The sequence below is a fragment of the Sabethes cyaneus genome, chromosome 1 (genome assembly GCF_943734655.1).
Source record: "Sabethes cyaneus chromosome 1, idSabCyanKW18_F2, whole genome shotgun sequence".
In the NCBI taxonomy this organism is placed as follows: domain Eukaryota; kingdom Metazoa; phylum Arthropoda; class Insecta; order Diptera; family Culicidae; genus Sabethes; species Sabethes cyaneus.
In genome coordinates, this window is record NC_071353.1 from 42,282,439 (window position 1) to 42,306,240 (window position 23,802).

The following is a 23,802-nucleotide window of genomic DNA, read 5'->3' on the forward strand; positions in this document are numbered from 1 at the left end:
AGATTTTTTTCACATTTTTGTTAGCCCACTCTGATCGGGAACATCAGCAATACTACTTTCCGTACATAATTCGGTTTGACGATCTCTATGTACGTATTTAATGAACGAAACTTGACGCCTCATCTTGTCGGTAAGACCGCTTATCAGTGTTAAAAAGCGTAATTAAACATTTTTAAACTGCTCAACTCAACTATCATGAGTACAGCAGTGCATCATAATATTATAATCACAATATTGATAAGACAAAAATGTCCTAGAAGATCGATCCAAACCGAGATTCTAACTATTCGTATTCCATCGTCAGTTAATCGCAATAGTTCGAACTAGGAAGGTTGTTCCGACAGGTTTTTAAAATTTTATCTTGCTAACTATTTTCTTGTTGTGAAGGAACCCCAGCGAGGTAAGTGGTTTTAATAAAGCATTTTTTCTATGGTTCAGTCAGCCGGTTACTGGCAATAAGCATAATTTGTCGGTGACTGTAAAAGACACATGCTCATTACCACATCCGTGACGTTTCACGTTTTATACTTGAGCTTTTTCGAAATTTTAAACAGTGCTTAAATGTAGAAGTGAAGACGCTATCTCTGACGTGATTTTACCATTAGGATTCATTTGTTTCAGGCTATTAACGAGAATCTTTTCTAACAATACATTTGTGAAAACCGGACAATGAATATCTCTAATTTAATTTTTTTACTGCTGGCTGGAACAGCAGTAGGGTGATTTATATATTTTGGACAGGCGTACGCGTACTCTATTTTGGACCGCATGTCGCTTAACGTATCCAAATGCTCGATAATCTCTTTTGGTCGAAGACAACCACTTTTCCACTTTAACTATGCCTTAGAGGGTGTGCAGTTACAGCACGAATCAACAGTCAAGGATTTGGGAATCCTAATCGACACTAAACTAACCTTTAAGGATCACATCGCTTACATCGTGTTAAAAGCCTATTCGCAGCTGGGCTTTTTATTTCGCTTTGCGAAGAAGTTTAAGGATGTCTACTGCTTGAAAACTCTATATTGCTCGATTGTGCGACCTGTCCTAAAATATGCGTCCATCGTCTGGTCTCCTTACTACCAGAACGAAACTCAACGCATTGAGGCTATTCAGCGAAAATTCATTCGCTTCGCTCTACGTCATCTCAGGTGGACGGCTCCATTAAATCTACTAGCTATAAAAGCAGATGCATGCTTATTAATTTGGAACTACTAGAGGAGAGACGAAATGTAGCAAAATCGTGCTTTATTGGTGATCTCTTGCAAGGACACATCGATTCTTCTGCGCTGCTCAGTACCTTGGATATCAGCATACGTCGCCGCAATCTTCGGTCCCATTCGTTCCTCAGCATTGGTCCTGCGAGAACAAATTATGGACATCACGAACCAATGCGTAGCATGTCTTGTGTATTCAACAAATGTTATAACGTATTTAATTTTAATGTATCTCGACAAACTAATAAGTGTAGTTTTAAGCGTGTATTATGTTAAGTTATGTTGTCTATGCGTGTGTACCTTTATGCATCTATAGTTACAGAGTAAGGAGGGGTAAAGGTGCGATGCGGGTAAAAGTGCGATTCAATGATTTATCGGTGCAGATTCCGAGTAAATTTTCTACATTGGCATGGATGGGTGACTACTTTGACAGCTTGAATCTAACGTAAACTTTGGTTGCTTACGAAGCATAGTTGCTGAGTTATGTGCAAATGTTATTTTATTATTTATTTATTTATTTTATTTATTTGCAGTCAATCGTGTGTAGACCGTGATACAAGCTTAACCTAATGTTATCAATCGATTACATATTCTATTTATGTTTGCTCGTTTCTGCTAGTTTTCTGTTGTTATTGACTTGAATTACTTATTGTCCTAAAATATTGCTTCAATTTGGTTTTTTTAATTGTGAAGTCAATAAAATTACAATGTTGGTTGTATAGCACCATCATTTGATTTATGGGCCCGAATTTTAGGGCGGTTTTGAAATAATTTTTCTTTATACGCCAAATACGATATCAACAGAAGGATATTACTTGTTGAAAATTTGTAGCAGAGTTTTACATCACTCACATATCTGTTTTGAAAATACGATGTAAATAATTTACAAAATATATTTCGTTTTTCCGTAATTTAATCTAACCCCGTCAAGCGCCTAGCGGGGTAAAAGTTCGATTCACGGACGGGGCAAAAGTGCGATTCATGGACGAGGCAAAAATGTATAGCTAATTATATACAGCTTTAGGCACTATATCACAGATACTAGAAATGAACGATCTGCAGAAAACTGTGTGCTCTACAGATGTTGGCCGAAAAAAAAACAATGTGCTGATGAAACAAAAAACAAACGTTTGGAAAAGTTTCGATCTAACGGAGGCTGCAATACACCAGCGCAAAATAGAAAAGGTGCAAATTGAGAATATTCCTTACCGAAACATAACGCAGATTGAAGATAATATGGGTTTGTTAGCTACTGCTGGGCTAATTTCATGGATTCTAGCTTCGAGCTTTTGCCCCGCGGTATTCGCACTTTTGCCCCGCTAGTGGGGTAAAAGTGCGAATCTGCACTTGATCCGAAGAAAGAAGAATTTATTTTGCAAAACACTATTACCGTAGATGATTTATAATTAAATGTGAAGACATTGAGTTACTGCATCACTATAAAATATATTATGTTGTTGTCCTTCTTTATATGTCACGAAAATTGATGACAACTTCAAACATCGCACTTATGCCCCGCCCTACTCTATAGCACAATCTGTCATTGGGGTGATTTTTTACCTGTTGACTAAGCAATAAAATTTGTATACGGCAAAATTAAATGGAAAAGGACTGAAATAGAGTGAGCGTAAGGCTTGTCTAAAATAGATAAATCACCCTACATAAAGTGGCTTTGTTTCATGATTTTCCATAACTGCATCCTTGCACCAACAAACTTCTATACATTGTTGATAAGAACTGAACAATTTGCTGCTGAGGAAAAACGTTATGTGGATCTGAATGAAGTTCGTGAGAAAATTTATGATTTTTTTATTGTCCACACTGACTTGCCTATGCATCGCTGGCGGCTAGTCGATTTAGATGATCACTCAGTTAAGCGGTTGCTGCCACGTCGAATGACCGCCCGCCGTCCGGGGAGGGCTAAGTCGGTAGCAGTAGGAAGTCATTACACGCGATAGCAATCACTCTGTGAAAGTTCCATAGGCAACACAGGTGTAAGAGCGATTTCGTTGTTTACACTGCCAAGTTTCGTTCTCAGCCTTAGAAGCCGCGGTTGCAATTCTAACCGATCGGCTGGGTGGATAGGACGCTTTGCGGAGTTGTTTACTGAGAATTTCTTTCCAGAATTTTAAATATTCTTTAAAGTGATTGAAGTGCATTGGAATTTTATAAGTCAGCTGTACAAGAACGATTATTGAACGCAGTGAAGAAAGAACACACTTTACTTTTTTTGTGATAATCGTTTTGCAGTAAACAGCAGCATGATGGAGCAATTCAGGTAATTCGACGTTCGAGTGATTGGCACGCTTGCTTTACTCTTGGTATTTTAAGCAACTATACAATTTCATACCGCAAATCTTTCAGTAGGATATGCGAAATGGTGAGAAAATAGGAAAAAAAAATCGCAACTGCGAAACTAAAAGTAATTTTTAAACTTGTTTGCACTTACTCGGGATCCCGTACCGAATTGATAAAACTTGCGTGAAAACAAAAACAAAAATACTTCCTTCCCTTTTTTCTCGCACAAAAACTAAGCAAATATCAGCAATTTCGTAATCGCGGTCCGCGGATTCTATTTAAGGTATTTGCGTGTACCTGGTATACCTTAGGAATTTGATAAATGTTTTTAAATTGTTCGTTCTAGGATGTGTCAGCTGAAAAATGTTTGTCATAGGGTTGCCGAAAACATTCAATCGTCGTCGATGACGTTTTGCATAGCTGATGCATCTAAGAATTGGATCGTTCAGATTGTTTGATTTCATACATACGGTGCGATATAAATAATCACTTTCGGTGGGATATTTTTGATTGCTTCAAACCAAAGATAGTCGATGATTTAATTAAAGCAGTGATCATTTTCACAGACGTTGTTGACAGCTAGTGGTTGCCTTGGGTAGGGTACAGGAGCACGGTTTTTAAAACTTTAAGTTACTACGTTCAAGATAGGTTGTGAAATGTTTGTGCTTGCTATCATAAAAAACGGAACCATTCCTTTTAATTCTGCTAGCAAAGAGAAAGCTCATTTCTATAAAATAATTAACTTCATAAAACGAGCAATTCCTATATTACTAGTTTTTGTGTTATTCCATTATCTTTGTTGATATACAGCAATCTGTTCAGAATTAACGCTAATATGCACCGCCCTATTGGAGTCACTCTTTGACGTGCGTCCTGCAGCACTCATGTTTCATGCCCGTAAAGGGCTCAGACATCAGCATTGGTGGCTGGAGTAGCGCGAAAATTAACATTCTGCTAAGCGTTAGTTCTGTGCGAGTTTTCAAACTGCGGTAGTTCAATTGGTTGCGTAATCCGTAGAAATTCTTGCTTGCAGTTGTAATTCGTCGTTTATGTCGTTCATTAACGCGAAGAAAGTGGCTGAGGTCAGCCATCAGTCTGGCGCACGTCGTTCACAACAGCTCAACAGGTTTTGTCAGAAAATCACTTTCTAACTATATCTACCATGGCTCATTTCACTTAACTGAATCGTACGTCGTCTTGAAATCCACAAACAGATGCTGAGTTGGCAAGTTGTTCTTTTGGAACTTATCTCAAATTTGTCGTGGAACTGTTTTCTCGGACGCTAGTTTAGTATTCACCGACAAAGGTTTCCAGCAAGTTTCTGATTCCAAAGATCAGGATACGGAGAGCACTTTATACGCTTCCTCCTCTTCTGTTGGGTACTCTTACCACTGCGTCAAGTATTTTGAACTATTGTGGTCTGCCCCGTCTATTTCTTTTACTGTACGCTTCAAGCTTACCTATCACTTACTGAGGAAGTGATAGACTTGTAGCTGAAGCGAGACAGGTGCTAATCAGGGATGACTTGGTTGATGAACCTTGCTACCCTGATCGGTGACGCAAACCAGATCTCCCTAGGCGCTAGTAGCCCTTTTTAAGATGCTGCAGTCCGCGTCCTCTTAGTGCTCCACAATTGCGGAGCAAGCGCTCCGAGGTTTTGCTCTCGGCATTACACAGGCGACAAATAGCATCTTGTATGAAACCAAGATTCCGAAGATGATATTTATTCGGACAATGTCCTGTCACAGGACCGGTTAGCGTGCTGAGATCTCTTTTATTGAGACTCAGCAACTCTTGAGTAACTTTAATACTCGGCGTTATATATTTTTTTTATTGTATGAGCGATTGTACGGCCATCCAATTGGCCATGACTGTTCAGCTCTCCCAGTGTTTCAGCTCACCTTCCAGCACACAGTCAGAGATTCGGCAGGACCCGTGAATGGAGAGTAAGACTCACATCCTCGTCTGTCAACTCTCAACGAGTCGGCGTGTTGAGGATAGACGAGGAACAGGACTGAACTTCTGCTAGCGCATCATTCAGGTCCTGTTTCTCCCCTATTCTCATCTCCGCCCCCTTCGTTTCTTTGTTTTCCTGCTCGGTAAGAAACGGTCCACTGCATCAGTGACCGGTTTAATACAGCAAGGGCAAATTACTGTGGAGGGCGCCCTAGTACTCCACAGGCTACGTTGCGGTTGAACATTTATAGAGCCCCCTCCACCATTCATCCCTCGGCACGGGTCGCGTCGCATCTTGGATTAGGGATTTATCCATTCAGATCTTTACGCACTAGCCATGGACAACAGCTATTAAACCATCCTCCTCTTAGCGGCTTGGACCCTTAGCTCTGGTCCTCAGTATCAGCATCTTTGACTCGAGCAGCACGTTCCACACAATCATGTGGAAGATTGACGTAAAAGAGGCGTTCTATGATCTTCTCGACAGGACATATGGAGTGTGCCCAAGACTTGACATCATCGGGAATACAAATGCACAAGTCATACGTGAAGAGTTCTTTCGTCCCGTTATTGGGAGAGAAAGCCTCCATTCTACCACAAACAACAATGGTCTGAGGTTAATCAACTTCGCTGCAGCCAGAGGAATGGTTATCTGTAGTATCCATGTTGCACGATGGAACATTCGGAAGCAACCCTGGAAACACCCAAACGGAGAGGCCTGCTCTCGAATCGACCACGTTCTGGTTGATGGCCGGCACTCTCCTGATGTCGCAGATGTGCGATACTTTCGAGGACCAAACGTCGACTCGGACCACTATCTCGAAGTAAGCAAGATCCGTGCCCGGTTATCCAACGTATTCAAATCGAAACCAACGAGGAAGATACGACTGAACATTCGGCGGTTATTAACGGAAGGAGTTGCTGCAGAGTACTCTCGGAAGACTGATGAGCGGATCGGTGAACAATTCGGAGAGAACCTGAACGAACAGTGGAGGTACATCCACGACGCGATCAGTACTACAGCGCGGGAAGTATTGGGTGCTACTGCTGCAACCACTTCCAGTGAGTGGTTTGATGCAGAGTGCCAGCAAGTAACTGATGAGAAGAATCGAGCCAGAAGTCACATATTGGCTGCAACTGTGACACGCCAGAGGAGAGAGATACCGCGATGCTAGAGCTGCCGAAAACAGACTTCACCGTCGCAAGAAACGCCAACACTGGGATCGCGTTCTTGCGGAGGCGGAGAATTGCTTCGAGATGCACGATACAAAAAAGCTTCTTTAACGCTATAAACAGAATCAGGAACCGGATCGTGCCAACTCCTGTTATGTGAAACGACAAGGAGGGGAACCTGATTACCCAAAGATCGGAGGTGGCTAGGCGTTGGAAACAACATTTCGATGCATTGTTGAATGGTGAACAAGATGGAGCGGTCAACAGAAACAGGATAACGATTGAGGATGATGGGCAAGCTGTGGATCCTTTGGATCCAACTTTGGATGAGGTTAGAAAAGCTTCGAGAGAGCTGAAAAATGGCAAAGCAGCTGGAAAGGACGGCGTTCCCGCCGAACTTTTGAAAGTTGGGAGCGTACTGGACTGAGGAGGAATTACCTACGGACTGGTTAGAAGGTCTCATATACCCTATTTAGGGCCATCGACTCGAATGCAGCAATTATCGAGGCATTACTCTCCTTAATTCTGCATGCAAAGTTCACTCTCGAATCCTGTTTCTCAGACTGAGGCCGTTGCAAGGAAACCTTTGTTGGCGAATACCAGTGCGGTTTTCGAGAGGGACGCTCCACGACGGACCAAATGTTCACCTCGACAGATCCTCGATAAATTCCGGGAATTCAACTTGCAGACTCACCATTTGTTTATAGACTTCAAGGCGGCGTACGATTCAGTTAAACGAAATGAGATGTGCCAGATTATGCTTGAGCATGGTTTTCCAAGAAAACTGATTAGGCTGATTCGTACCATCCTTGATGGTTCAAAATCAAGCGTCAGGATAGCGGGTGAGACATCGGACTCGTTTGTGACGCTAGATGGTTTGAAGCAAGGGGACGGACTATCGATGTTCATGTTCAACATTGCATTGGAAGGTGCTATCGGATAGGGGACCGGGGGCAGAGAAGCGGTACCATCATCACGAAATCTCATATTCTCCTAGAGTTCGCGAACGACATCGCTATCATCGGTGTTAACCGTAAAGCTGTGGAAGAAGCGTACACGCATCTTTAGAAGGAAGCTGCGAGGATAGGGCTTATCATAAATTCTACCAAAACAAAGTATATGGTAGCTGATAGAGAGCGTGGTAGCCCTTCGGGCGTTGGAACTGCGGTGGTGATAGATGGAGGTACTTTTGAAGTGGTAGACGAATTTGTTTACCTTGGTAAGTTAGTGACATGTGACAACAATGTGAGCCGTGAAGTAAAAAGGCGGATAGCGGCTGCCTACATGGCCTTCTACGGATTACGTAGCCAGCTGAGCTCCCGTAGCCACAACTCCGTACAAAACTCGCGCTCTATAAGACGCTAAATCTGCCGGTGGTACACTACGGCCGCGAAGCGTGGACGTTGAACGAGAGCGACAACCGACGAGGTCTTGGCGTTTTTCAGCGTAAGTTCCTGCGATCAGTTCCTGGTGGCATATTAGACGAAGTATTGTGGCGCAGGCGCATAAATCAGGAAATATACCAAGTATACAAAAATGCGGATGTTGTGAAGCGAATAAAATACGGCAGGCTTCAATGGGCTGGCCACGTAGCAAGGATGCTGGATTAGAGACCAGTGAAAACAATATTTGGTAGAGAACCCGACAGAGGCTGACGACTTCGAGGCAAATCCCGTACTGGAGCAGAAATTTAATTTCCAAAATGCGCAAAATGACTCATGATTTCAGGTTTCCAGCTTATGTTTTATGAAAATACACCATGAATAATAATCATGATATTACGAACTTCTTGCAGTACAACACAACGCAAAATCATGAACTATTATTCATGATTTTGTGCTGCCTGATATGGAAGTTCAGTCATGATTTGACAGCAATTCAAACTTTATGATTTCATGATTTTATTCATGGTAGCGGGATCGGATTTCTTTCCGTGTACCCGTTGTATGAGCGCTGTTGACGAGGATGCTAGAGCAACGGGTGTTAGGGGCGACTGGAGAGCGGCAGTTCAAGACCGAGAAATGTGGAGACGACACCTGAATTCGGCATGGATTCGATAAGCGGATTGTCGCCGAAGAAAAGTAAGTATGCTTCCAAGGATGGAAGATTAGTAATTTTTATCAAATCTGTGAGTTAACGCCACACGCACAGCGTTTCGTATGAGATCATTGTACCAAATCATGACATTTACGCTATTTTGCTGGACGTCATCTCCTCACAGCGATGAAAGATAATGTATGCCCGTGTTGTATCGCGTTAACGAGAAGAGACTTTTTCCAAACCTTCTCATTTGACAGTTCTTTTTTTGCCAGCAAAAAACTGACTCAAGCAAGCCGAGCGAAACTTGTTCCGCCTCATGGTTGGACTTTCGCTTTGTAGCGTAGGGGCTTTACGTGCTTGCGGCTTTTAAATCTAATTCTGAGTTAACATAACTTTTTACACCTACCAGCAAAGCAGAGTTCTGTTTTTATTCAACAGACTCCACAACTAGCTGTTAGGGTACATGGCAATTGATGGACTAGTGCTAGGATACTATTGACTCTTACAGCCTCTTCTAGTTCCTAACTGTTGCTCGAAGTCTCCAAATAACTAGCGACTGCTCGTTTTATAAAGTGGACATCTATTTTTAACATAAGTTTGATTCATATGTATGAAAATGATTGTGCGTTATGCTAGAATCAAATGAAATATCAGATTTACTGTTTGCTTAAGTTGACCACAGAAGCAACATTGAGTAACAACTTGCATTTTACATGTAGCCAACAAATTGTCCAATCTCAACGCATCTTAATATATAAAAATAAACAACTACAATTCGTTATTTACATTGGAATGGGCATGAATTCTTTCGGCGATATTTTTACGAACTTACGAACTTTCATATGGAACGTTTCAATGGAAAAGTTCCACTAATGGTAGTAAGTATGTAATTTCTGCTTACGGGTTTTCTTTCCCTCTCTGCCTATATTTTTACAGCTAGCAATCAGATAAAATACACTTTCACTGGTTGCAGCACTCTGTGAAATTGAATCGATACTAATGATTATTTTCACCTGAGTCATTTATTTTTAAATACAAAGTTGGATTTAATCATTTTCGAATGAATAATTGAGTATTTTAACAATTTTTACGCAAAAATAACCAAAAATATTGTTATCCATGTTTTATCAAATATAGGACTAAGGCGTAATATTTTTTACAATCGCAAACATCTTGAAAATGCTCATTTTTACGTGTTTTCGTTGAGTGTAGACCAAAAATACTCTTATTTTATATATTTAAAACAAAAACTGAATTTCCCTGTGGGTATGAAATGGGGAAGGCAAATGAGGAGCGTCCAATATAGCTCTAGCCATCCCAAGCCCCTACCTAGCGCCTCCACGTGGCCATACCTGGTAAGGCTCTTTTGAGTAGCCAAGCTAGGAGGTGCGATGCTGCGTGGTTCCCGGCTGCCTGATCTCAAAATCGAGGTTTTGGGCAGACGGCGGAGCCACACGACCTTGTTAATAGGCATAAAATAAGTTGTTTTAATTATTTGTTTCGTTTTAGCTTATGAAGCACCTCCTGCTATATAAAACTTTGGTCAATACGAGTGTTAATACTGCACATGGATATTGGATACCAGAAGAAAAAATTAAACTGATTATTAGAAGCACTTATGGAAACTAAAAGGACGCAACTCTATTCCATTCGAAGGACTGCTGGTGAGATTGTTCTATTGTTATCCATATATACCACATTTCATAAATAAACTAGAATGGGGAAGAGGGAGGGACCATCAGAGCACTTGTTGAAGCGGTGGGCCTAGGGAGAGTGAAACAGTTAACTTTCTAGGGTTAATCTTGGCCCGATTAACAACACATCGTGGATAATGAGCGGGCTCTTCTCCCCACCTGCTGGAGTCATTCTGCATTAAGACGGTTTATTCAACGATTGACTCAGGTGACTTAGCTCTTGGAAGGAGATTCTCTAAATCCCTGGTACGTGTAAGTGATGTTGCTTATCGACCAATTCCCTTTTGGACCTACATACAAGGGGTGGGAAGCATCACCAATCGTTGAATATCTTCAACTCTTTTTGACATGATAGGCTCATTGCTATGAACGGATGTTCTGCAAAGGCAGGTGGTAGTACCATATATTCATATATTCATTAAAACAAAAATTGAATTTCCCTGAATAAGGCGCCGGGTGCTGCTGCCCAGTCATCTCTATTTCGACACTCTTCCAGTAAATATAGCAGACATTTGTCTTCAGTAAACTTCGACAGTAGCTCATGATAGACTGAAACACTAGATAGTAGCCCACGTGTGTGTCGCCTCGCATTTAATTGAGAGCGAATCGGTTGTACTCAACCAAATTTTCTATACCTTGGGCTGAAAAACAGTTTCTTGCTGTAATAGGAAAAGTAAGTAAAATTTATCTATTTTGGGCAGGCGTTACGCATATTCTATTTTGAACATTGTTACTAATGCTTGTCTTGACTGCAATCTGGTATAATTGGTTTGAGTCACAGCAAATCAGCAAATGCCCCGGATAAGAGAGTGTTCGCTTAGTGCTCGCACTAGCTGTAGTTTAGGTGCACGTGTAATAATTTCAGTTTTGTGTAAAGCAGTTAGCGAGCAAGACGAGATTCTTGCTGCGAAAACATGATGGCCTGTTAGGGGTCTGCTTTTGGTTACAGACGAAATAAGGCGCTTATAATATTAGATGATTTTTAGTAACTGTCTATTCTATGGATTATTTTTTATTTTCACGTTTGCCAATACACAATATGATGGGATAGGTTATATGTTAAATTCTTCTACATTAAGCGATATTATGTACATTGCCTATTTCAGGCGGAATGCGTTAAAAGTTAATAGGTATTGGTACATGTATTGGTTAACCTTCTAACCACAGCGGGCTGGATAAAAGAAGACTCCACAACCCCTTCATTAAACGTGTGATTGGGAGAAAGCTGGGGGGTCCCCCAACTTGTGTAAAGAAAAACGGTACACAACTTCTTAAAGCGTCACCTCAATGAACCTCCTTTACCTAATTTTCCGCTTGGTCCCCTTCACGCCTAGTCCCATTCTGTTTAGATACTATCAACACCTTTGTTTCATTACTTTCTTCTACCGTCCCCTCCGTCCGTTGTAAAAAATTAACGTTATAAAAAATCGAAACATTGTTGGTTTTTGGCACAATCTCACCTCCGTGGTGGAGTGACGGCGATTTCTCTTATCCTTCAGTTAAACTTCTTGTAATGTTTTCTAGTAGTACCACAGGATTTTAAGACAATGTTCTTTAATTTTCTGGCTAGAGGATAATATATATTCATGTCAGGTGCAAATCAGTATATTAATATATATTAACCGTCACGTGTTTACGCGGAATCCAAATGACTTTGTGTAAAAGTCAGCTGTCGTACTAGCGGCTCTCTGATTGCACAGTTAACCGGCTACGATCACCATTCTTGGATGAGTTGCTACTTCGAAAGAATGAATAATGCGTGATATCTATTTTTTATCACCAGTTATTTCCTCCCATTGAACCAACCATAAAGTGACTCGTTTGATAGTGCGGAATCGGCTATTCGAGCGTTCAACACAGTTTACACTCCAAACAAAACAGTATGAGTATTCGGTTTTTGTGGGTTTTCACGGCAGGCGATATATTTACTGGGGTCAGACTGTCAGACTATGTTATTCAAATTGTTCGCTGATAATCCTCAACGATAGCTTTAATAATTGTTATTACCGTTTGAATCACTCACCCATACTGAAAAATCGAATCGTTCCTTCACTCATTCTTCATCAATTGTTATCAGTGGCAAATAGGAAAAAACTACTAGCCAATTTCATTCAGTCAATTTGGTTGATGAAATGTCGAATAACAAGCAGCCTTTTTACTTTTGGCGCCGTCAAACACCGTAACCGTTGCCGCCACCGTCGCCAAGTCGGAAGCCGGCCGCTGTTTGCTTAAGCGTGCACCTTTATTGGTGCTGCACTTGGCTATGCACATATCGATGGGTGACGATTTGTACACTGAATCTATGATAGGCAACACCATCGTTACTCATCGACCGACGCGACGGCGAGCTCACGTGGCCACCTGTCAAGCGAAAGTGTATAGTTCTTTATAAAGAACCATTTTAATCTGTCATAATTTTACCACGCCAACACACAACAAACTGTGTTTCCATGCAATTTACATACGCTCATTCTAACTGACCAGATGAATGTTCTACGTGTTGCATTTGTCGCTGGTCGGCTTCGAAATGGTCAACGAGTTTCTTCCGTCTTATTTTCACTGCACTGAATGCACTTTCAATTGCATTAAACTGGCGGAATTTCTCCATTTCAAGGCCACCCGAGCCGGTTTAACAAAGGCCCGCGCACGAAGTAACTGTATTTCGTTCTTTTGGAACTACGGCCGCCCTGTGGCGTACAGGGTACATGACAAGCATGAGCAAATACTAATAAATTTGTATATTTAATCAAGCACTCAGCTCACGTATGCGATCTTTAATGTGGAAGCCTGGTCATTTACAAACAAATTGCCGGTAGCTGTTTATAGCATTCTGTTCTAGACTCGATATCCTGCAACTGATGAGCTTTTTTCACATCGACAACCTGTCCGGAAGAGAGGTTCAGCTCACGTTCGGGAAGTCGGTACATGCTGCAGCAGTTGCGCGCTGTCAGAGATGACGGTGGTGGTGATGGCGGCGGGGGAGAGTGATTAGTGTTAAATATTTACAAGATTGCATTTCGGTTGTTGTTTGTTTACTCTGCTTGGTTCTGCGGATACTGCGGCAGCGATCATCGATCGAAACTTTGGCACTATGGTAATGGCATCAGTCTTCTTTTGTACGGTGACAGCGTTGGTTTACTTTTTCGAGTACAGCGAGATCGTGGGCCCTGGAGGCCGATTATTCTAAAGGTAAGAGTGTAATTCGAGTTAGTGAGTTACTGTTCGAAAACTTTTGACAAAATCTATTTGCTGTATTGAAGGGTTTCCGATAGGAATAGATGGATAGGAATAGCTTGTTTCTTATATAGAGACGGTATTGCAGTTTTTTTTGTGTTGTGCATCATCGTCTAGAGCAGTGGTACGTGGTACTAAATTTGGTGAAACAAATCGTGACATTATTGATGAACAAAATTAGATCTATCTGTCGATGCTTGCTGCATAATAGTACGCTTCAAATCATCTTTCGATTTGTTTAGTGTTGGGCATCACTGAACAAAAGTAGTAACAAACTTCAATAACATTAGTACCATTAAGACATTGAAGTTGTTCTGCCTATATGAAAAAGGAAACCAATTCAATCAGTTGTCTTATTGAATACTAATTAAGAAGCAAATCATAAAAAATGAAAGATGAAATTTGGAAAAAATGGTGATCGTAACGATATTCCGCGTTTAAAACATAACTCATATTATTCGACACCAGTTTAGTATGTAGTAGGCCAAGTATTATTTTCAACAATATACCATAACGATGGCATTTGATGTAACTTTATGCACAGAAAACATCAAGTTAAACCCAAAGCCATTGGCGCTGGCCAACTAATAGGAAGATAAAGAAAGCGAAAACTGTTGAGAAATTCTGAAAGTCACGTCGACTGTCACTTTGCTGGACTAGTCCACTTATGTAAGTCACACGCGACACGATTTTATCGAGTAACTCGATTGAGTCGATCGCTAAAAAGCTAGTAACTCAACTGTCAGCAAGTGGCGCCTGAGTTTGCTTTGTTTTGGTTATTCATCGAGCCGCTATGCTGCCCGTTCTCTCCGCACTCCACATTCGGCAGTGACTGAGCCGAGTCGAGTTGCTGGACGAGATTTACAGATCGTTGATACGTTGATCGGTCGTTGGCTTCCATTCTCTTCACGCATCGAACACCCGTTACTCGAGTATCCTCATCGACAGCGCAACCATTCAACGGGTGACCCACTAATTATTGTCTTCGCTGGTCGTTCAGCTGGCATTCTCGCTACGCGGCCGGTCATGATAGCCTGCCGTGTTTGATTTGCTTTATCCATATCTTGCTGCTGGTACAACTCATAGATTCATTAGACAGTACCGGCTCAGCCAAGCAAAATTTGAAAATGTTTTAAGGTCTGGCTAAAAGTAAAACTGGACGTCCCTCATGCGTTTTCGGCATGCCTTTTGTGGTAGGAACTGGAATCATAAAAATCTTGCACGAACACCTGGAAAATCCGAATCAAAGTTGGCTAAAGTGCTAAAGATGCCAGAATTAGCAGTGTGTAATGTTCTGAAGGATTATAAAGAGAATTTGGGTGTAGAAACTTCTACTTGCATAACTTCTACAAAATAACCCATTTTTAGATATAACCAATTGCATTCGACGTGTTTTTTTAGTTTTTCTTAAATAATTCAGATTTTGCAGCAGTCGGTGGACACCGGAGATAGTCCGGGTTGTCCGGAGGTATGTCAAAAACTGATATTTTTCATCGATTGTATCTTTTTCTGTCATAAAAATCTAATGGTATTCATATTTTATTCCAAAACTAGACTTCTTTTCCAGTCGATTGGTGAAGACGGAGATTCGTCGAGAAACTACCAAGTTACGGCCATTTCCATGAAATTAGTACCAGTAATATCTATTACTCTGACCATTTTAGGACATGACGCAAACCATATCCCAGGTTCCCAATTGGTTTTATCTTAAAATGTCTTATTTTGTAGAAGTTATGGCCGTTTGAAATTCATCAAAATTTTGGGTGTTCCGATCATTTTGTCTAACCCCTGTATAGGGACCGAGAGCTGAGGACACATTCCAGTGTTACGGGACACTATCTCTACTATGCAAATCGGTTCCTGTTTCATCAAATCCCTGACATTCTAGTGGAAAATGAAGTACTCTTTGTACAACTATTTTACAAGGTATTTGCCAAAAAATTGGAGAAACAGGAGGCGATTCACAGGGTAATAATGGGTACTAATTGTGTCCCGTAACGCTGGAATGTGTATGAGGAGGAAGATATTGAAATGTTATAAGGCTTGCTTCAGAGAGTATTGGAACAAAAACAATTGCTTGTATTTCAGTTATTTATTATTGAAGTCAGGTTCTTTTCTCACAGAAAATGTAGTATTTTCTTCATACTTTTAAGAAAAAATACGGATAAAATTATTCATTACGGTTTCGAAGGAATTCTCGAACTTTTCCTGTAATATGCCTCAATAGGTGGGGCACACTTTCTTCGTCTATCGTTTTGGCTATCCTATTCCACCAGGTCATCATCTGATTGATGTCTTTGACAACTTTTCCCTTTGCCTTGAGTCTCCTCTTCATGATTGCCAAGTATTTGTCAATAGGGCGGAACTGGGCGCAATTCGGTGGGTTAAGGTCTTTCGGAACAAACTGGGCCCCTTTCTCTGCATAACCATTCTTGAACGACTTTACTGCAATGACAGCTTGCCGAATCGGGCCAAAACATCACGGGATGGTGGTGGGATCGAATAAACGGCAAAATTCGTTTTTGGAAACACCCCCTTTGGTACAGTTCCGACGTTATTGTTTTATTTGTAACGAAAACTTTCGTTTTTCTGCCACAGCTGCAAATGCCAAATCATCAATTTTCGTGCAAATTTATCGGCAAAAATAAATTTAAATTTGCTTGGAAGATCCCCCGTACCGGTGAAGTTGTTGAAAAGAACTGTTTCCGTTGCACTGGCTGTCGTTCGGCATCCTCACGACTTGTCCGGTCCACCGTAGCCTGCCGACTTTCTCCAGATGTACGATGAGATTCTCTCCAAGCAGTGCATGTAGCTCGTGACTCATACGCCTTCGTCACTCTCCACGTTCTGTTTGTACTCCGCCAAATATCGTCCGATAGTACCTTCCGCTCGAACACGGCAAACTACTGGTCTAATAAGAGTTTTGTATATCATCAGCTTTGCACGGTGGCGACTGCGTCTTGATCGACAATGTAGGCCCGATTTGCCGCTTGAATGCGCCAACGGATATCCTTACTAGCGCTTTGGTCCGCGGTCACCAGTGATCCTAAATACACGAAGTCATCTACCACTTCTAATTCGCAGCCGTCAATAGTTATCGTCCGTAGAAAGCACGCGTTTGTTTCCTTTGCGTCTCTTGTTTGCATGTATTTGGTCTTCGACGCATTTATTTTTAGCCAAATCCTCCTTGACTCCGCTTTCAGTATTGCGTAGATTGCCTCCGCCGTCTCCCGTTCCCGGCTATGATACCTAAATCATCTGCAAAGCCTAAATGGTGTCTCTTATCAAATTACATCACGGAAAAAACACTGCAGAAAATTACCCATTGGGTCTTTCTCTTGAAAACTTGCAACGAAAAGCAACGTTGCGAATTGGTTTTGCGCAAGCATCCTCAACTCTCTCATCGGGGATCGGGACATCGGAAAACAACTCGGAATTGTGCAACCAATGGTGAAACGTGTGATTAAACGTTACTACGAAACTCTGAGCATGGAACGGAAGGAGAAATGCGGTCAGAATGGATGCTCCATTAATGATCAGGATCACAAGCGTGTCGTGCAAGAGTTTAAGCGTCTTTCGTTCAGAAAGCCTAGAACCGGAAGGGACCGCATACGTACAAAGTGCAGATGGCTTCAAATCGTGATGAATGGCATAAAACGGTAGAAAAGTCACGGAAACTGTACTCCCAGATGCTTACGAAGCCTCATTGTTTCATTTTGGAGTATGAGACTTACGTGAAGGCAAACTTCCGGCAGCTTCCGGGGCTACTGTTCGTCATCGCCCAGCATAAGCTTGATGTTCCGGCGAAAGTAAGGAAGCCGAAACTTTTAAACTTTGCCAAGAAATACATGATTTGGCTAGCAATCTGCTCATGTGGTTTTCGGAATGCGCCGTTCGTGACTACCGGAACTGTAAACGGGCAGATCTTCCTCAAGGAGCGTCTACAGAAGCGTCTGCTTCTTCACGAGGGCCCTGCCTTCTTCTGGCCGGATCTTAGTGAAGTGGATGTCTTGGAGTGGTACGAAACCAACAGGGTTATCTTCGTACCCAAGGACAGGAACCCCCCCCCCCCCTAACGCACCAGAACTAAGGCCAATTGAAAAAATATTGGGCTATTTTGAAGCAGGCACTACGGAAGAGCATCCCAAGGAGGTCAAATCTGCGGAAGACGTGGAGAAAAAGTGGGTTTCCGTATAGAAAAAACTGCAGTCAGATGTTCTTATGAGCCTTATGAGTGGAGTTAAGCGTAAAGTGCGTGCGTATGATTTTTTTGGTTATGGTATTGAAGTTGAATAAAATAGAAATGCCAAAAGCTTACTAATGGGTAATATTTTATTGTCTGAAAGTTCGAAAAGGATCGATCAACTAGGTAATTTTCTCCAGCGTTTTATCCGTGATGCAATTTGATGTGTGACACCCTTTACCTTACGCAATAGCCCTTTTCTGCATGTACCCCATTGATGGGCAGCAGACAAACTTGGATATCAAGCTACGATTAACAGGCAATTGAATTATTTTATTGATTACACTCAATTTCTTTCTGCTCTGTAAGAGACACAGTTTGTGTTGCCCAAGTTGTAATAATGAACAATAAAGTGTTAAACTTTCAATGAAATAAGTCAGTTAAGAAAGTGGGTATTGAGCTTATAGTGGAATTTCATGAAATCTTTAAATTAGTCAAACAAAACTCAAATCTCTTCATATTTCAATAATCACATATCATTCATACTGCTCAGGAAGCATCAATTAACTGAAAAGAGCCACGTTTATTGCACCATTTTAAACGATGATTCACCTCACATGGATAATCAATTGACTATTTCATGCGAATCCATTAACTTTTATTTACATAGTTTCTATCTTCTAACCTTCTTTTGACTCACTTGTTACAGAACTGTGTGTCTCTTCTTTCAAAAACAGGACTGAATTTACAATTTGATTCTTTCGTCGACAGATTGGGTTTTTCCAGAATTATCTAGGCTCTATCGCAATGTCCACAATCGATAGTGCATTTCCTGTTGTTTACAGCCGTAGAAACAAAATTAGTCATTTCCAAACCAAAGCTATATGCAGTGACGTGCAACATCACTGTATAATTCTCAATACCTAGCCACAGGGAAATGGAAATCCCTTTTATTATCTTCTTTAAAATTTTGGAATAATTTTAAATATGTTTTAGATCAGTGGTGCCCAGACATAGGCTAGGTGCGGGCCAAATCAGATCACCCCATGAGTCCGCGGGGCGCAATGACCTCTGACCATTCTTGCGCATACCAAAATGTAAAATAAGCGGCAGCAAAAGTCGATTTTTAGGAATAACCACATGAATAGCCCGCGGGCCGCAGTTTGGCCATCACTGTTTTAGATGAATTCTACACCAACTCGAACTCGAACCATTTTGGCCAATTTTAGTTGCTACAACCGTTCATAGTAACCAATAAAACCAAAACTGTTACTAGGGAGCGTTTTTTTTCTAAAAACCTTTGAACTATCTAGTTAAATGGTTGGGTTCTACCTCAGCTAAATTATCCCTCGAGGATTTTATAGATAAATGTTTGGAATAATCTTCCCCTGTCGATTTAACGTGAATAGGTATTCTGAAACTGCTCGTTCTCGAATTGTAAACTACGTGGAGACTCACATTTGAGATCGAAACAGATGCGCGAATATGAACTATGGTGTGTATAGCATTTCCACGCGAATGTTGGATTTGTATACTAGCAGATATTCGCAGCTGATTTCGCTCAAGTGGTTTTCATTGACTTCCCAGCGAAAGATTTGATAGGATAGCTACTGCAGTTGTTGTCGGGTATCGTTGCAATTTATTTCTCTTTATTTGTTTCAACAATGTGAATGTTTAGTTTCGATATCGGGGCAGGGTTGTAGTCTACCCGAAGTAGATAAGGACTCTTCGAATGGAGACTTAAAGGTAAAAGGAGGATGGACTAATGGAAGGACAGATAAGCGAAAGGTAGGCTGTACCAGCAGAGGCTATTTAAAAGATCCCGCCGTGTGTGTTATCGATAGTAGTTATTGATCGATCGAATTGATGAGATGCGGTTTCTGACACTTATTACCGTTGAGAGTTAATAGTTGCTTTATTTTAAACCTACAAAACGCTAGTGGACACCATATTTTGTTTCAGGAGCATTAGAAAGTATGGAAAAGTGCAAAAATTTACTTTGAAAAAACCGTGCAAGTGTTCTGAACGCAGTGTGTTTTCTTTCGCAGGGAATTGGTGATATTAAATGAATCCAGCTGAGCTCAACTACCAACCAGTGGCGACGTTCGAGAAATACGAGAAGGAAAACCATAAAATGGAAAAAGGAAATCCTATGTGGCAGTTTTTGGCGGGTGTGACCGGTAAGTAGCTTGATAGGATAAACTGAAATTACTGTGGGCACGCAGCACCATCCGCCCTCTTATTTGGGGGACTTCGGTACATTGTCCATCGATATGGAAATCTTTTAGTTTTTGATGGAATGCAGGTGATAAAAATCGAAGTTGTGTCAAACAAAACTCAAATTTCTTCATAGTGTTCCTAATTGTAATCCAACTACTTATGAAGTAATTTTGGAAAAAGTGTTGAGTGAAATTCTATGATCACATAAATTATCAATGCGATATTGAAATTTTGATGCGGTGTTGCCAAATACGCAAAATCAAAGAAAAATTAGTAAATCGACTCCGACTGCAACGACCAGGCAAGGTCTTGACCTTTATATTTTGGCACACCACTAATTTTAGAAGAATTTTAAAATTTTGTTCATCGACATAGTCGTTGCTCCGGTTTTACCGGTATTTCGTTTAATGGTTGATGATTGTTTCTACTAGCTGAAGCATGTTACGAAGCATTTTGTGAGAATTTAACGTAATTCAGGTTTTTTTAATTAACCGGATGAGTCTTTCCCAACATCCTCCAAAATGTGGCGCAGCTGGTAGATTGAAACATCATTTAATTTGGTTACTTATAAAGTGCTCAATACCACAATAGATCTAAATGCTGGTCGCAGTGGTCTAGTCTCCTATAAATAAGTGCTCAATTACTTATTCTACTTACTCCAGTTCATTTTTTGCAGTCCATCTTTAAGTTCGCAGCTAACGCCCATAAATTTTGAGCTACGGATGCCTATTATCTCCAATGGCCTTCCTTCTCGAATAATTAAGTTGCGAATAGCAAGTATCAATAGACGATTTCAAATTGGGAAAACATTTATAGTCTGCTTCTATTGTTAGTTGTTTTGGGAATACGCATGATTCAGTTTGTATTCAACTTATAAAGAGAGAGAGTTAAACTTCTGTTTTTAAAGTATAATTTTGCCCGCATTATTTTTCACAGCCTGCTGTGCTATATATTTCCATTCAGTCTATTTTATTTAATAATATATATTTAATAATATATATATTTAAAAATTTAATAATATATTTAATAATATAATATAAATTTAATTTTAATATAATCTCTCCCCAAATGGTCTCGAGGTACGACACTGGTGTAACAAGCCAGTCGGCGCTCCTCACCTCGACTGGGAGACTCTGAAAGAGTTAATAGTCCCAAAATTCTTGTGCTGATTTGACTCAAACACGCTTACCATCTGATCCGTGCACTTTAATTTCCTTAAAAAGCGATTGAGATTACGTAACTGACTTTATTTCTATTCGTCCTACCGTTTTAAAATTCGTCTATCAAATTTTTCCATCGTCGGAACCCAAAATCACAACAATGTTTACGAAATTAGCGCGCATGTATTTATATAGGACGGCATGACAAATGTCACTCTGCAAAATTTTTTGCTAATCCTGCCAGTTTACTCGGTTGCAGAATAGCAAGGATATATTGCATGATTTATTTTCATTTCTTCAATGACGATAATTAAAACGATTAGTCGACAGTTTTTTCTTTATTGCACGAAAAAAGTTAGGAAATTTGGCTGCTAGGAATTCTTTAATGGAAGAAATCATTTGAATAGATCTCAGCTCACTTTTATTGATCGCACAGGATGGTCAACAAACAAACAATTTTAGGGAATAACTTATTTTACATTGTGCGTCATAAAAAACGCTAATATTTTTAATAATTTGTATCGGATAGGACGGAAATAGGCAATTACGACGAAGCAGCAATACACCCTATGTCGTATAAAAACAGAAAGTAAAGTTATGAAATCGAAATGTAGAACCTAGGCTGGGCTCTTATAAAACAAAAGTTAAAAGTTGATAGTTTTATTCAATTGCAATTTTAAATAAAAGATGTACAACTTCATTTTATTTCAATTTTTCTGTTAACCAGTTAACCTCGCTTCGGTGGCACTCGGGACCTGCCTCGGATGGACCTCCCCGATGGGCCCGGTGTACAAATCTAACGACACCAACATAAACCCGCTGGATACTCCTCCGACGGAGGCGGAAGAATCCTGGATCGGATCTCTGGTTGCGCTTGGGGCACTAATAGGTAACCGTAAACCACTTTCTTTTTCGAATCACAGACGCTTAATTGATTAATTTGTTCAATACAGCTCCTTTTATTGCGGGACCGCTGGCTGAGAAGTTCGGCCGCAAGCTAACCCTGCTCGGTAGTTCTGCCTTTTTTATCGTCAGCTGGATCCTATTGCTCACAGCAAGCACGGTCGGTCAAATCCTGGCAGCTCGACTAATTCAAGGTTTCGGTGTAGGCTTCGTGATGACCGTGCAGACGATGTACATCGGAGAGATTGCCAGCAACGAGTACCGAGGAGCGTTGGGTTCACTGATGCAGCTGTGCATCGTTAGTGAGTATCACTGGTTGATAGGATTGTAGGGAGATTCAATAACTGAATTGTTTTCATCATTCTAGCCGGTATTCTCTACGTTTACTCAGTCGGACCATACGTAAGCTATCAAGCACTGCAGTGGGCTTGCATGGCTTTGCCAATCATTTTTGCTGTAGCCTTTTTCTTTATGCCGGAGACTCCGACGTTTTATATTACCAAGGGTCGATCAGAGGATGCAGTAGCTTCGCTTCGTTTTCTACGAGGCAAGTCTTCGGATGGGGTTCAGGATGAGTTAAAGGAAACGACACAGTCGGTAGAGGAAGCAATGAATAGTAAAGCCAGCGTAATGGACCTATTTAAAAGTAAAGGCAATGTTAAGGCGTTGATTATTTGTGCTGGATTAATCAGCTTTCAGCAGCTATCCGGGATCAACGTGATCTTGTTTTACAGTCAGATGATCTTCGCTAAAACGGGTAGCAGCTTGGAACCCGCTGTTTCAACGATTTTGGTTGGTGTTGTTCAAGTGCTTGCCAGCGGTGCAACACCACTAATTGTGGATCGGTTAGGACGTAAACCAATCCTACTAGCCTCTGCTGGTGGCATGTGCATAGCCCATGGAACCATGGGACTGTATTTCTATATGGACTATATTAAATCGGATGCAGTGGAGAGCATTAGCTGGCTGCCGATTTTCTCGCTGATCTTTTTCGTTACGGTTTATTGTGTCGGTTTCGGACCCCTGCCGTGGGCCGTTCTTGGCGAGATGTTTCCTGCTAATGTTAAGTCTATCGCATCCTCGATTGTAGCGTCCACCTGTTGGGTGCTGGGTTTCTTAGTGCTGCAGTTTTTCTCGACGCTGGACCAGGCCGTCGGTTCTCACTGGTCGTTCTGGATATTCGGAATTATGTGCGGAGTGGCGTTTGCGTTCACGCTAACGACCGTGATGGAGACCAAGGGCATGAGTTTGCAGCAAATTCAGGACAAACTCAATTCGTAGGTCCTCGTTATCTAGATGTTAAGTATTTAAAATTTGCGAATTGTATGAACAAGACACTTAGTCACTGTTCGTAATGTTTGTTAATATCAAGTGTGTTATTAATGTGTAGGTATTGTATGTATGTTTCTTGTTTAAAGTACTAATTTTACACACAGCTCACACCAATGTCAAGTGATACAAATGACTTGTCCCAAAATCGCCGTAAGTGCCAATAAAATACAGAAAAAATATTTTAGTTAATTCTTTGTTGAAAGAAGTTACGAAGATGTTACGTGTTACTAGACGAATTTGAATGCCCTGTCTTCGGTAAAATTATAAATTAAAGTTGGGCTTTCTCGTGCAATAAAATGTCAAAACATGTGTGTCATAACATCCGGTTATGTATGGTTTGAATCCGGTTATAATCAACTTCGATTATAGCTTGTTTCGATCCGCGGATCCCCCAG

The 23,802-nt window shown here is 40.9% G+C and overlaps 1 protein-coding gene across 1 annotated transcript; it reads left to right on the forward strand.

Annotated features, from left to right (window-relative positions):
• The first annotated feature begins 318 nt into the window (after positions 1-318).
• Positions 319-23,572, forward strand: LOC128733942 (facilitated trehalose transporter Tret1). Its single transcript, XM_053827831.1, has 5 exons — positions 319-400; positions 19,841-19,972; positions 21,900-22,061; positions 22,126-22,377; positions 22,443-23,572. The coding sequence occupies exons 2-5, from the start codon at positions 19,858-19,860 to the stop codon at positions 23,354-23,356; spliced, it is 1,443 nt and encodes a 480-aa protein (XP_053683806.1). The 5' UTR covers positions 319-400; positions 19,841-19,857; the 3' UTR covers positions 23,357-23,572.
• Positions 23,573-23,802: the final 230 nt, after the last annotated feature.

Coding starts and splice junctions, on each gene's coding strand:
- LOC128733942 (XM_053827831.1), top strand. CDS start 19,858: ATGAATCCAGCTGAGCTCAACTACCAACCAGTGGCGACGTTCGAGAAA. Junction 22,062..22,125: donor TGCGCTTGGGGCACTAATAG/GTAACCGTAAAC, acceptor TGTTCAATACAG/CTCCTTTTATTGCGGGACCG. Junction 22,378..22,442: donor GATGCAGCTGTGCATCGTTA/GTGAGTATCACT, acceptor TCATCATTCTAG/CCGGTATTCTCTACGTTTAC.